Below are 15,524 nucleotides of genomic sequence, written 5' to 3' on the forward strand. Positions count from 1 at the left end.
TGTCTTTCAGAGCAGTTTTGCTCCTGTCAGAACATCAAGTCTGCCATCAGAGCCACTTTGTTCTGCTGCTGTTGACATCAGACAATGCAAAAATCTTTGCTCATTACATGAGGCAATTCTGCTCATGCCTACTTCGCAATGCTTGGTGCTACTTTCAGCCTTAAAAATCCTTAAATTGGGATTTTGCTTTCACCTGTGCTTTGTTATAGTGGCCAACGTGAACATGCAGTTAGCTGAAGATTTCTAGTCATACAAGATTTTGTAGCAGCAGTATTTACTGATTGCAAAGGGGCATGAAGGTGGGTGGCCCTAGGTTGCTGCTTAAATAATTCAACAAGTTCTTGAAAGGTCTGACCCACTACCTAGCTCTGTTTTGTACCAGAGAAGCTTGCCTGTTATGGAACTAGCAATTTGTTGCTTAAAAATTATGAAATCTTGCACCAAATAGTAATTGTTAGAAAGGTCTCTTATGTCCACCTTCCTCCAACCTTCCATTATCAAAAACATGCTCAAGAAAAAAGAGAAAATAGTTTGCAAATTCTAATACCTATGTTAAGATTTTGACTTGATAATCTTAAGGGTCTTTTCATACCTATAAAAATCATGTGTTCTATGATTCTATGTTTTTAATCATTTGCAAGCTTGTATTTGTTCCTTTTAGGTTCACTGGCAGCATGTGGAGACCATAGAGTTGGTGAATGATGGCTCAGGTCTGGGATTTGGGATAGTGGGAGGAAGGTCAACTGGAGTGATTGTTAAAACCATCCTCCCAGGAGGGGTTGCTGATCAGGTACATTCAATCTACCTTTCTGTTACCATTCAGTAAGGTGTGCAGTTACCCTTTACTTTTATGATCATGCTAAATACTGGTAGCTTTTATGCACATAAATGCAAAAAAAAAAGAACAAGTAGTGAAATTTATATAAAAGTTATATAAGTTTATATTTATATAAAGGTGTGTTTAGTGCTGGGATTTGCACATTTGTAAAAGCTGGACTAGGCTCTAAATCACATTTTCAAACCTGTTACATAATACATGTTTGGTCAATATTCATTTACACTCTTAATTCTTTCATGAGTGCACTGGTTGTAGTCAAGGGTAGGGAGAACTCCCAAGATTGACTTGCTCTGCCCTAACAGCTAAGACAATCTGCTTCTCTCTGCTGGGCTTACTGAGGCTTGGAGCAGAGGTAATTTCATGTGTCTGCTTCAGAGTGCAGGCTCTGCTCTTGCCTGAAGGGCTCATGTGAATTGAATTTGGTTATCACAGCTGATTTCAAGCTTGTCCGTTGGACAGGTACCCAGGGCTGCCTTAATGATCTTCAAGGATTTAATAGGCACAGAGACTGGTTAGTCTTCCAACGACAGCAGTAGCAGCCTGATAACCTGGAGATTCATGGAGAATATTTACTGCTGCACTCTTTCCCTGAGCAGGTGGATAGGTTCCTTTTACAGATCTGTCTCTTTAATACGCATCATATAGCCCACATTCATATAAAGCATTTTTGCTAATTAAAGGTAAATCAGTAGGAGAGTAAACCAGTGTAAAGCAATATAAATAACTGAATCACAGTAAGAGAGAAATTAATTTTATTTTGAAGTTATGGTTGATCCTGAGAAGTAGTTTTTAAATAGAAGTGCAAAGCAGAATAAATGTTTTTATGCTGTCTTTAAAAGTGTACTTGGAAATGAAACCTGGAGTTCTGAAGTCTATAGGTAGTTGTTAAATATCAGCAGGTAGTAATCATAACTAAACACATTTATTTTTGTGTGCTTGGGTGACTGTTTGAAAAATGATCTCCTGGGTATTTCTTTGGAAATTCCAAGTAAAATTAGTGTGCTGTTAGGCAACCTTCTTTTCTTCTCCATGTTTTCAGGATATTGACTTGACACCCAAAAAAAGTCACCTGGTTCATATGTCGTAAAAGTTACTATAGCTATGTAGTCTTTTTCTAACTATACGGTACGTGGAAGAAGTAGCAGGATGTTAAAAGATTTTTTTCATCATTATTTTTCCTCCAGCATGGGAGATTGTGTAGTGGAGATCACATCTTGAAAATTGGAGATACAGACCTAGCTGGAATGAGCAGTGAGCAGGTGGCACAAGTTCTAAGGCAGTGTGGAAATAGAGTGAAACTCGTAATTGCAAGGGGTCCTATTGATGAGCCACCTCTTCCAGCAGTTCCTCCAGGTACACCAGTACCCACCTCCACAGCAGATAAACAGGTAAGCAACAGTGAATATACTCAACTCATTGCAAATATCTACTATAAACTTCCTTTCTTTTTACTTACTATTTGAATGTCTTTTGTCCTTATGTTCTCAAAAGCCAGGATTTTCTTTCCCCATAGTGATGTTCTCATCTGACAGTCTGGGAGAATTTAAATATAATGAGTCCACAATTCAAGTTACTATATTCTTAAAGACTTTTGGGATTAAGGTTTAGGACTTCCATAAGTATAATTTGAAACAATTTGTTCTGGGTTTTTGCAAGGGTACGTTATTACATTAGAAACGACTGAAGCCATGAAGTCTTTTCTTCAGACAGAGCTAGTTGACTATGTAGCATTTCTCTGTCCACTTGTCTTTTTCCTCTCCAGAAATATTTCTTCTTTCCATATAATTCCAGCTCTTCATCAGACATTTCCTCCCTGTGCCAACCAGCACACACCTGCTTCTTTCCTACATCACCTGGCATTGCTCATTTGCTAGATGTTTTCTGAATAAAGTTGACCGCTGCTACCCTTATTCCCCTGCTGATGATCGTACTATGCGCTGTTACTCCTCTACAACTGTCAGCCTCTTAAAAAAGGGTGTATATATTATCATGACCTGTCAGCTCAAAACCTCTGCATAATAGGTCATTTGCATGTTTGTAGCAAAGTCTGGTTTCAGAAGAGCCAGGAACAGTACTGTTTTGTCACATGTGGTTATGATCAGATATATATAAATGTGAATATGTGGAGTAAATTAATGAGAGAAGAAAAAGTTCATTGTTTTTGAGCCTCCAGGTAGATAGAATTTAGGCCTTGAAAGACTTTCTGGTTTACTTTCTCACCAGTTACAATTTATGTTTCAAACAGGTCACTTCAGAAGAAAAAAAGCCATAAAAATTTATGCATGATTACCATCATTTTGCCCCTGTCCGTTGTAGTGGTACCTGTGGAAAAGAAACATCCCCTCTTTTGTGGCTATAAGGCAAAGAAAGTTAATCTTAACATGGAGGCTTCTGAGCATCTAGCAGGAGAGACAAACTGGTACTTTTGTGTCTTTACAGCACTGAGAGACATAAAAACCCTCTGCATTTTAGATAGAGGATCCATGTTTAGCCCTAGTATTACTTGTCTGAAAAACATCGGTCCCAAAACAAAAGCTGAATTTGATATACACTGTTAATCTGTGTATATTTCTTCAGCGTTTGCCTTTTTGAGGTTATCACAAACTCAACTAGGTTTGAAAAGACCTCTGAGATCGAGTCCAACCTATGACCAAACAGAACCCTGTCAACTAGACCATGGCACTGAGTGCCACATCCAGGCTTTCCTTAAACACCTCCAGGGACGGTGCCTCCAGCATCTCCCTGGGCAGCCCATTTGAATGCCCAATGACTCTTTCTGTGAAGAACCTCTTCCTGATGTCCAACCTAAACCTCCCCTGGCACAGCTTAAGACCGTGCCCCCTTGTCCTACTGCTTGTTGCCTCGCAGAGAAGACTGACCTCCAACTGGCTACAAGCTCCTTTCAGGCAGTTCTAGAGAGTGATGAGGTCTCCCCTGAGCCTCCTCTTCTCCAGGCTAAACAACTCCAGCTCCCTCAGCCTCTCCTCATGGGACTTGTGCTCCAGTCCCTTCACCAGCCTCGTTGCTCTTCTCTGGACCTGTTCCAGCACCACAATATCCTTCCTGAACTGAGGGGCCCAGAAATGGACTCAGGATTTCAAGCGAGGGCCTCACCAGTGCCGCATACAGGGAAAGAATCACTTCCCTGGTCCTGCTGGCCACATGGTTCCTGATACAGGCCAGAATGCCATTGGCCTTCTTGGCCACCTGGGCTCACTACTGGCTCATGTTCATCTTCCTCTCAATCATTATTGACAGGTCCCTTTCTGTCTGGCCACTGTCCAGCCACTCTCTCCCCACCTGTAGTGCTGCAGGGGGTTGTTATGGCCAAAAGGCATGTGACCTGGCGCTTGGCCTTGTTGAATCTCGTACCACTGGATTTGGCCCATTGATCCAGCCTGTCCAGGTCCCTCTGCAGAGCCCTCCTACCCTCCAGCATATTGACACTCCCTCTGAACTTGTTGCCATCTTCAAATTTGCTAATGGTAGACTCAATTACCTCATCCAGATCATCAATAAAGATATTAAACAGGACTGTGCCCAACACTGATTCCTGAAGCATGCCGCTAGTGACTGGCCAACAACTGGATACAACACCATTCACCACCAGTATATGATGCAATGTTGAAGGAAGTATCTGCAGCTGCAGGAGGTATAAAATTTCTAGTACTGAGGAAGTAGCTCAAAGCAACCAAGGGGCAAAATTTAAATTTTTTGACACCTTCTTCTCCTTTTCCTTACTTTTCAATACCTTCTTTCTGGTACCTCTCTTCTGACAGAAGGTAGGCTGTTTTTAAACTTCTACAAGTCTTGTTCATGGAAGGAGCACCTTGTTAACAGTTGTGCAAGACTTACTGATTTGGGTCTGAAGTGAAGATGATGATGCAAACAGCTTGGTTTGTTAGTTTCTTGTAATCAAATACAGTGTGAGTGAAGACTTCAAGATGCTCTTACAGCTATTATTGAGAGCAGAATGGCTTTTCAAAATGACCACTTCTTGTCATGTTCACCTGTAGATGTCTATCCTGTAAAAATTCATGAGGTTATAGAAATTAGATCAGTTTTTTAGTGGTATTACCTCTGGCCAAAGCAATCCTGTATTATCAAGTAGAGAGATGGTTAATGCAGTAGCAATTTCTTTTTCTTGTGTTTAATTTTGATTTTGGTTGGAGTTGTTCAGATAAAGAACTGGAATTAGATTCTCTTGGCAAGTAGCGTCATAGCTCTCCTGAAATCTTCTTTCTTTAGGCACATGTATAGTTATCTAGTCAAACTAGGTTTGATTAGTATCTACCTGGTTGCCATATTTGCACTTTAAAAAATATTAGCTGCTACTTGGCACGCAGAAAGCACAGAATAAAAGAAGAGTATAGCAGGATCTTGATGGATCCTGCTATACTTTATGAAATCCTGGTTTAAATGTATGCATAAATATTGATGCCCATATAAATACAATGAAATTAAAGCCTTTTATATGTAATCACATATCAGATATTGAAATGGCTAGAAACTGTCTGTTTTAGACAACTGAAAGATGAAAAATTTAAATCCAAAACTTTTTTAAAGTTGAAATTAATTTTCCTATGTAGTTTTTTCTTTTACTACAAAACCACTATTGTAAAAATGGGATTTTAATATGTATTTTACTTTCATTAACAGTAAATAAATTAATTATTTACTCCCAAATTTTTGACAGGTTTAAAAAACATAGCGGTATTTATTGCAGAGAAATTTAAACAAATAGCATACAAAATAGAATTATGACCTTTTTTCTTCTTTTTAATTACCCAACCATGTAAAGCTGGTTCAGAGGAGGCACCAGAAGGGCAGCAAGCTATGTATTCATATACATATATGTCTAAATTATTGTACAAGCAATTCATTATTCAATTTGTACAAATCTCACCGATCATTTTAGTCATCAAATAATGCTTTTATAGGTTAGAGGTAATATGCTGGAGCAATGGGGTGGAGAGTACATGACCTGCCCTGTATGGCTTCACAATGACAAGTGTTAACCTATTTCTTATTTCTCTGGTGAACAGCAAAGAGTGTAAGGAAAGTTTGCACTTTCTTTTTTATGATTGCATCTAATTTTACATGTTAATGACATTAAAGAATGTGAAGGATCTTTAAAGAAAAAAAAAACCTAATCACTGTTTTCTTACTAGGCAGATGCTTCTATTGGTGGCTGTGAAGATGGGGAGAAATTTAATGTTGAACTTACTAAAAACAACCAAGGTTTAGGAATAACTATTGCTGGTTACATTGGAGACAAAACATCAGGTAATGGTAGATTTCTGCACTTTACTATACAATCTATTGCATACTATGGTATATATGCATCCAAGACTTAATTTTGGTATAGCATCTCTTAAAAGAACCCTTGACAATATGAAAATCTATTTAAAGTTCGTAAGGGAAAAAGAATTATTTTCCTTTAGTGAGAAGGACATTCAGAATAAAAGCAGTTGGTGTTATTATAGAATCCCACCTCTATTTTTAAATCAATTTTTATCTTCACTTTTGGCTAAAGCTTATGTTTATATGTTTTTGAAAAACAGTTCTAAAATAGGTTGAGCCCTCTTTGTTAGAAATAGCTGGGCTTTTAAAATTACATTTTCGTTTTTAAAAGGCTCTTACAAGGTAATACGTTAGCCATTTGAGTAGTTTGAGAAGGTATTGCTATTAAATTGTTAACAATGTGAATAGTGCTGCTGGCAGATCAAGAATACAATAGATATAGATACAATAAATGTTTGTTGGCCCGTGGACTGTGGCAGACAATAAATAAGCTTATTTCAATAAACACATGCAACAATATTCGTGTACGGTTCTGTGTATTTTTACTTTGCAGTTTCCACTGCATTCTTCTGAAAAATTATTCTGAACTCTGTTAGGCCTCCCTAGGGGGGATTTGGCAAACCTGGTATTGCTAGGAAGGGATATTTGTTGAATGTGTTGTAAAACTTCTCAAAGAGCTATTGCTTTGACTTGCACCCACATATATATTGTTAGAAAAATGTATGGATAGGTGCACTCTGCATTATTGGCAGTATATAGCTTAGTTTGTCGACTTGGAAAATCTGGACTAAATTTTAACAGTCTTGTTGCATAGGACAGGATGGTCACAGGTTGTGCAAGTCCACTGTTTAGCAGCTTCCAGTTGAATCTTTAAGAGACAAATTAAAATGCAGAACATGTGATAGATCTGAGAGCGTATTTTAACTGATTTAGTGTTTGGGTATCACCAGTCTTCGATTTGAAATTACTGTGCTGTGTGTATCTATGTAGAATATTCTTAACCTAGGAACTGATTAGGTAACTCAGTTTTGTGACTTAACACTTAGTTACAGGATAACTTTGCTGTCAGAGAAGTAGCAATAAAACTACTGGACAAAAAGATCCATGGCTGAATCTTTCATGAATGACAAATAACAACTTTTTGTGTTATCATACAGCTGTTACAGGATATAAGAATGTCTGGAATTCAGTAAGACCAGTTGTTGTGGAAACAACAGCTTAAAAAAAAAAAAAAGAGACTTGTCAGTGATATGACTTTAATATATTTGTAATCTTATTTTTCCTAAGCTGAATTGGATCATTAGCCCTCCTTCCTGCTAACTTTTGTCATAATAAGGGCCAGTAAAAAGTTAACTTCAGGTCTGTAAAGGATCTGACAACTTTTAGAATGCATTTCATAGTGAATTATCTTCATATCAAACATATTCATTTAACAGTGGGAACATTTGTTGAGAGAAAGTAGATTCTTTTGAGATTTCTGAAATCAGTGTTACAGGCCTGTAACTGTCAGACCTGATTTCATGCCTGTTTACGCTGTTATTTTTCTCAGTTTCATGTATGATGTGCAAAATGTGCATGTAGAAACTCCAGAGATTTTCACTTTATTGAGCTGTTGAAGTTGTTTCACAGGCAAGTGTGTTTCTCCTGAAATGAATTTCTTTTAGTAAAACGTCGCTTCTGTAGATGTTCTCTATATATTCCTTTCTCTTCTGATTCAAAATTAATAACTGTCTAAAATAGTTCTGTCTTAGGGTTTTTTTGTTTGTTTGTGGCTTTTTTTTTGTTGTTTTTTTGGTTTGGTTTGGGATTTTTTTTTTTTTTTAAATTTTTGTTTTATCTAATATTGGCATCTGTACTTAAAAGCTGGTTCAAATGTAAGTTGTGGTCCTGTTTGCTTATAATTTTCTGGATTTGGTTATTCAAATATGCATTTTCTTAAGCAATTATTAAGTACATAGAAAATTCAGAGTTTACCAGATTAGTATACTGAAGCTGAATTTTCTGTCCAAATTTGACCAAAGTCAGAGATACGTTCCTTGTTGATGTTGGTTTCAATATTTAGGTTAAACTAAGTTGGAATATTTTTTATTTTCCAGCAAGAATTGTGAATTTGGCATTGTAAGATTTTGAGTGAAAGCTGGTGCAATGCAAACCGACATTAATCCTTTAGTAATATTTATGTTTCACTTAAATCATTACTTTTCTTCATGATTATTTTCTTATCTTACTTTGAGATTGTGGGTTGGTTTTTTTTCTCTCTTTGACTGGTGCCATTAGTTAGAGATTGTTGCATTATTTAAGTTGTTTCTTAATAAATTAGTTAATTTAATTTTTCCTGTTTCTTCATCCCAGAACCTTCTGGTATCTTTGTGAAAAGCATTACAAAGGGCAGTGCTGTTGAACATGATGGCAGAATCCATGTGGGAGATCAAATTATAGTTGTAAGTAAACACAAAAGGAAACAAGATCACTTGTCTGCAAAATTCTGCTTCTTTAAATTGTATAGAATTGCTTATATAGTACTTGTTTAAAATACTTAAATGCTGTTGAAAGGATGAGGCCTTTTTTGATAGAATATTTGATCACATTCTCTTTCTAATTATGTTATCCACTCCTAACTTGTACTTCTTTAAAAAATCTGTATTTCATGTGTATATCTTATGAGTAGGATCTTAGTAAGTGCAAAGTTTTAAAGTTTGATTAAATTTGCACAACTTTTCAAAATGATTTTTAAAAGTATGTTATAAAAGTTTTAGGTGCTCAGAGAAAAAAGAACGTATTTTCATCCACAAAATGTTATTTGTTTAGTGAAAATCAGGTCATGAACAGAGGGAGTGCATTTTTTTGTCTCTCATAGATCTCTCCTTAGACAGAACTAAGAGCAAGTTAATGTCTCTCTCTAAATGTACCTGCATGTTTGTTTGTGGAAGTATATGTTTTTTGGTAATGATTTACATGCTGAATACAAATGGCTGAACCTGATTATTGCAGTTTGTTTGCTTCTTCTACTGCAGATGCAGAAGAAGAAAATTATTTGAGTGTTCTCAGACAAAAGAATAATTAACATTTTTTAAATATGGTTTGCTTAAGCATGGAGAAAAAATTGAATAACCCCATGTGATTTTTGGTTACTTTATACTTAGAAGAGCACCAGAGGTGGAAGAAATTAAGAGAAGAACAACAAAATGACTAAGAGTCCAGAGGGATTCGTTCTTCATGGAGGAGCAATTAAAATAATGAAATATATGTGTTGTGTAGATAGACAGAAAAAACTACAGGAACATAGTATTATTAGAACTGTTTCAGAAATTTAAGGCACGGAAGGGTAAATTGAGAAAGGATATTACAGAGTTTGCAGGGAGAAGAATAAAATTGGGTGTGTCCTAGTGATAGTGGGATGAAATTGAACAATGCCAAAGTTTTGAGTTCCAGAAAAAAACACTGAATTAATGAGATAATGAGATAGTTTCAAACAGAAGAGGCCAAAATCTTATCTTTAAAATATTAAAATGATGAACCAGTGATAACATCTGGTTGGTTGTGACTGTGTTTGATTGGGAAATGGGATTTCATGGTGTTCGGTAGTAGAATTCCCTGTATCTGAGGTTCCTTGGCCTCAGAATGACTGTGCTCTCTAGTTCTTTTTACCACCATGGATCAGTGTATCCTTCCTTAACCCTCCTGTCCCCAGCACTCCTAGCCATGGCTGTGTTGGTTAATTCACCCAGTATTTTCTCCTTGGAGGTAGAGATTGCTGAAGTGGTCAAGCAGACAGGCTGCACAATGGACAGACAGCATGCCCTGGACAGCGCATGCTATGTCTTCTCCCACTTTGCAGAGCAGATCTGCCCAGCTGCACCGTTGTGGGCACCTGGAGCACTTCCCCTCTCTGTGCTGTAGTGCTGGTTGTCGCCTAGCTGTGCAGTACTCCAGTGGAAGTGCTTCGCTCATCCAATTTCATTAAGTCATATAGGTTTTGTTCTTGCCCCTACACTTGTTTCGTGCTCAGGCTAACAGATGCTGAGAGCTCACCGTATTATTTTACCCTGGACTTTTTTTTTCTGGGTGGACTGAAAAGCTGCTTAATTCTGCAGGTGGATGGAACAGATCTTCAGGGTTTTACTAACCAGCAAGCAGTTGACGTTTTGCGGCACACGGGACAAACGGTTCGGCTCACTTTGATCAGAAGAGGTCTTAAGCAGGAAAATCATATTCCGCCCCAGGAGGACTTCAGTGCTTCTGTTGAAAAGGACTTACAGTTCCAAACAAAGGATAGTAGCACAGCCAAAGGTAATTAAAACTGACTTTGCTTTGAAGTTGACTTGAAACATTTTTCTTCTCAATTGCAAACTGGAAATAAAATAGGCCAGATTCATTCTGGGTAGCTATTACTGTTGGCAGAGCTGCTGGGCAGAGCTGCTGTACATGAAGGCAGAATGTGGTCTACTATGGTTTGATTAATCTTGTAGACATAATGGTATTATTTGCTACATTTTTGAATTGAGTATTGAAATTTCTGCCCTACATTGCTCTTCTGTCTGAATTGCTTCAAGATTTTGATCTTGCAAATCTTCAAATGGCAAGAATGTAGCAAATCTTTTATTCATGCTCAAGAGTGAAAGCTGCATTCGAAAGCAAGCAGAGAGATAGCCTCCTCAATGAGCAAAAGCAAATCTTAACTCCTTTCACTCTTCCGTGTCACAAGCTCCATGTACGAGAGGTGTGGCCTACACCTAGAGGTTATCAATAATCTGATGTGTGTGTACAATATTCATAAGCTAAAGAACCATATTAATTTTGCTGCTGATAACATGAGATTAGTGAAGCTTAATCTTATATACTCTGCACATATTGAAGTATATGTGCCAGATATTGGAAGTCAGTGTGCTTGAACGCAGGATACCTGAGCGGAGGCTGGATGCACAAACAGCTACTTGTGTTATAGTTTGGTATTAGTAAAAGTACGTCATAATTCATCAGCTGTGGCATAATACCCACCGTGTGCAAGATTTTCAAACACCCAGGAATATGTTATCTGTATGTCATCCTCTTGCTCCCAGCTTTTGCAAAAAATAAAGACAAAATACTCAGTGCTGTTTCTCCAGCCAATAGATGTTCAAGACATCTGACAGTCAGCAACAGAGATAACAGAACTTTGTGGTAGAGGTTTTCTGCAAATGAAAAGTATGTCAGTTATGCAAGTCTCCAAGTCTCTAGCATTTTTGTTTTCAGTGTCAACTTCCTGAATTGCATGAAAAAAAACAAAAAAAAAGTTAATACAAGAATGCTAAGAAATGTATTTAGATATATTTTCAGTGATAGAAATGCAGGTACTGGTAGTTGTGCTTTTTTGTTGTTTGTTTGTTTTATTGAAAACTCTTTGGAGAAGGCAAAGTGTTAAGAGGAGAGACAATGTCTTTGAAATGTGGTGTTTCTTCTGGGCCCCCTATGCCAGATTCCATTTGTCAAATGGGGCTACTGTACTCTGAAGTCCAATGGAAGAGAGAGTCGATGCCCTGAAGCATACCTGTGAGCTTGATGAATATTACAACATAAAATAGCTGAAAAGATTTTTTCTTTTTTTCCAGATAACAGTGAAACAGAACAGGGATCCCCATCATTGCCATGCAGTGCCAGTGTGGTAAATATTGGAGATGACATGAAACAACAGGAGACAGGATCTCAAGGTTTAATATTTTATTCTATGAAGATGCACTTGTATGTGCTTACACTAAGATCAGATGTTTTTAGATCAGATGTTTTTTGTGTCTTTCCATTTGTATGCTGTTTAGCTGAGGTAGAACTAAAAAGTCAAGGTAGTTATATGTTTAATCATGTACTCTTGATCATGAGTGCTGTAGGATCTTGACTACTGTATGTGTCTGAAAATAATTATATGCCAAAGATGTCATATGAAGCAGTCTGCTTTTGCCACTTGCTCGGTCCTCTCTTAGTCCAGTTTTGTGTATCTACTCTTTCTAGTCTAGTCTAGAAAAAACTTTTTTCTTCCTCATTTCCCAATATACTTTATCTTCCAAATTGTCTGCATCTTCTCAGCTACAGTTCCAGGACTTCCACTTCTTTTGATAAACTTCCTTTTCACAAATTCCTGAGCTTGCATTAATTTCAGTCTGTCTTCTCTGGTAACGTTTGAAATTCAGTCAGTTCTAGTGCACTGATATTCTCCAACTTCTCCCATACTCTGTCTTATTTTCTAATGAGTATTTTTTTCCCTTTTGAGCTCTTAGAACACTGTTTTGCATTTCAGAAGTCCTATGTGATGAAATGTTTTCCAGATTGAGACAGCACATGGTGTGTTTTGTGACATTTTCCTGCTTCCAGAGCGAAAGGGGAACTGAAAAGTTTTGTGATGTTTATCTTTTCATAATTCATGCTTTCTATTATCTTGGATAGATGAAGGAATTTCTTTTTAATGCCTTTTCTTTCAGATACTGCTGGGTCTCTGCTTTGGGGAAAGTATTGTCCTATTTGAATGCCACACATCATCTGGCTTTATGTGTAGTAATCTTTCCAAGTAATGACTGGACTTAAAACACTGTTCAAGGCTGTTAGACATTTTATATTCTTACTAGAATCAGTGGGATTTGGCAACTTTGTGATGAAGATTCTTGTCTTTGCCTGTGATGAACATTCAGATCCGAAGGGTTTATTTGGGTATTTACTACAGGCACAGTCCAGACCATGGCCCTTGAATATGTAGGGTTCTGTTAAACCTGCTGTGCTTGCTGGCTGTTATATCTAAATACTGCTTTTTATTTCTTCCTGCCATAGAGCCTAGACAATGTAAATGAGGGCAAAATGAGTAGGAAGAAAGCATTTCTCAGTTTTTTCAGCCTGCAGATAAACTTTCAATCAAGTTAAGAGTTGCCAGAGTTTGCTGCGTAGCCTGTCACTGTGATTTTCACCACGTCATTACTTTGTCCACTTCCTTTCTTTCCAAGTTCACTGCTACTCTTTAGCTATTAGAATCTTATGTTGTTGTGTGTGTGCACATATGTGAGTCTAACATAATAAAAAAAAAAAAGAGAGGTGGGACTTCCTGCATTCTGTCACTGTCCTCTAGGGCTTACAGTTTCAGAAAAATCTTTTACAGTTGTGCTCATGGTTTTGAAAATACAAAATGTCAAGATTGTGTCTTTGGATGCTCTCTGTAAAATGCAGTGCCTGTCTAAAAGGTTTAGTATGCAGTTTACATTTTTCAGTATTTCAGCCACATCCCTGAATCAGTCTAATCAGCCCACATACAGTCTGATTTAACACATACCCAGGGCATGCATGCAACTTCTAAATATTTTTTGTGCCTATTATCTTGAAAAATTGCAAAAAATTCACCTAACTGAGGCTAGTTTAAATATTGTGTCCTTTCTTCCCAGCTACACGCACCAAACTGTTGGACTGAACTTCATTTCTTTCAAAATACACAATTAGTTTTGCAGGGTTGGAATCTTAATAGTATTTTGCAGGTTTTTCCTTTGGTAAACCCAAGCTTGGTGAGACAAAACATGGCAGATTTTTAGTCATATTTGGGAGAGTTCTGGCATCATGGGAAGGATTGTGTCATGCTGTATGTTCCTGATTGTGCCATCTTGTATGTTCCATATACTTTGTCACTTATAGGAACAGACTAGTTATTTTATTCTTTGTCACAGTAATCTCACATATAATTTTTAGATTTCCAGCTAACTACGGGAGAAGAAGAAGCTACAAAGATAAAGTGGCAGAGGATTATGGGTTCGAATTATGAAATAGTGGTAGGTAAATTTTATTTACTGTTATTAAATGCCCTTTAATCTGCCCATCTATTATGTTAACAACATATGGATGGAAATATGTTTGCATTGTATTTGTTCATTCATGTATAAGAATTATACATATGCCTCTTAGTCTGTTGAGATTATTTTTATATAATTTTTGTATGAGGATATACATTTTTCTGTATTTTGCCAAACAATCATAGACTTGTTAGATTACTGTGCCTATGAGTATTGTTTCACCGATTTCCTAGCTTCAAGAGAACAAATATGTATTATAGAAAAAAATAATATTTAACATGAAACTCAAAGCTCCCTTCATTAGCTAGAATTTGAAATTTCATACCCATTCTGCATACTGAATAAATGGTTTGATGTAATGGTGTAAAAATGTATAGAACATATGCTGTAGATACAGTTGAAAAGTGGTATCTGAGTTTAGGAGCTACTGCAAAAACATATGCCATAGTTGGTGTGTCTACAGAAGTGTGTATTATTAGATATATTATTGTCATACAGTTCTTACTTGTGTATTGTGAAGTGGTATGTGATCAAAGTTTCAGTTTTTACCTGACTGCCCCATTGCACATGACAATACTTGTGGTTTCTCACTTCTGGAATATCGACCTCATAATTTGTAAATTGAAATGGAAAGTAACAGGTATGGCTGTAAATACGTCAAATGTAACTGTTTCTTAATCTTACTTTAGGTGGCTGTAGTTAACAAATTTAGTGAAAGCAGTGGGTTGGGGATAAGCCTTGAAGCTACAGTGGGACATCATTTCATCAGATCTATATTACCGGAGGGGCCAGTTGGACGCAGTGGCAAGCTGTTCAGTGGAGATGAACTGCTGGAAGTAAGAAAAAATACTACCTTAGCTTAGTCTGCATTCAGTAAGGTTTTTGAGCAGTAAGTTGCTTCTCATGGGTTATGACCTTGGGAATGTGGCATATCTAATTGCATACCAGTTAGCAGTTGAGCAGTCACTTCATGTGCACTTATGTGTATTTATGTGACTGCATATACCTACATTTATTTCTCAGATGGCAGTGGATTTTTCAGATGCAGTCCAAGGTCTGTGTCATGGTTTAAGCTCAGCTAGCAATTAAGTACCATGCAGCCACTTTTTCTTTTTTGTACCTCCTCACTGACAGAGCACAAGACACTAAAAAGTCCTTTCTGTAGGATAAATACACTTAGCTGCAATCAAAACACCACTGTGTTATCAACATTATTCTCGTACTGACTCCAAAGCACAACGCTGCACCAGCTACTGAGAATAAATGAACTCTATCCCCACTGAAACCAGGACAGTCACAAAAAAAGAACATGTAGCAAAAGCATTAGGATTTGATAGGAATATCCCTACACAGTGAAGGTACTGAACACTGGATTTTTTTTCTAAATTATTTTCTCAGAATTAAAATGTGAATTTTGTTTACATGAATGCAAGAAACATGAAGTTGCAGAGTATGTGGGGTTTTTAGGGTGGTGTCATGCAATTTTATAAGACTGTACATTCAGTTCAGTACTTATCTTGGTGCTCATTCTGAACACTGAACTGAATAGAAATTAAGGGTTGACAGTGTCTATTGGCATGGGAATTTTT

At 37.1% G+C, this 15,524-nt stretch overlaps 1 protein-coding gene across 12 annotated transcripts in view; it reads left to right on the plus strand.

Annotated features, from left to right (window-relative positions):
- Window positions 1–15,524, plus strand: part of MPDZ (multiple PDZ domain crumbs cell polarity complex component) — a 101,900-nt gene that overhangs the window by 13,060 nt on the left and 73,316 nt on the right. For 9 of the 12 annotated variants that reach the window (XM_018070339.2, XM_018070340.2, XM_018070344.2 and 6 more), the window contains exons 6-13: window positions 662–790; window positions 2,023–2,226; window positions 6,010–6,124; window positions 8,495–8,583; window positions 10,237–10,432; window positions 11,731–11,829; window positions 13,835–13,914; window positions 14,625–14,771. In XM_018070339.2, coding sequence (XP_017925828.2) covers window positions 662–790; window positions 2,023–2,226; window positions 6,010–6,124; window positions 8,495–8,583; window positions 10,237–10,432; window positions 11,731–11,829; window positions 13,835–13,914; window positions 14,625–14,771 — 1,059 coding nt within the window. The remainder of the gene's footprint in view (window positions 1–661; window positions 791–2,022; window positions 2,227–6,009; window positions 6,125–8,494; window positions 8,584–10,236; window positions 10,433–11,730; window positions 11,830–13,834; window positions 13,915–14,624; window positions 14,772–15,524) is intronic. The other 3 variants (XM_018070341.2, XM_018070349.2, XM_018070350.2) reach the window with 3 other exon arrangements.

This window comes from Manacus vitellinus, unplaced genomic scaffold (genome assembly GCF_001715985.3).
Source record: "Manacus vitellinus isolate BGI_N305 unplaced genomic scaffold, ASM171598v3 scaffold_18_pilon, whole genome shotgun sequence".
In the NCBI taxonomy this organism is placed as follows: Eukaryota; Metazoa; Chordata; class Aves; order Passeriformes; family Pipridae; genus Manacus; species Manacus vitellinus.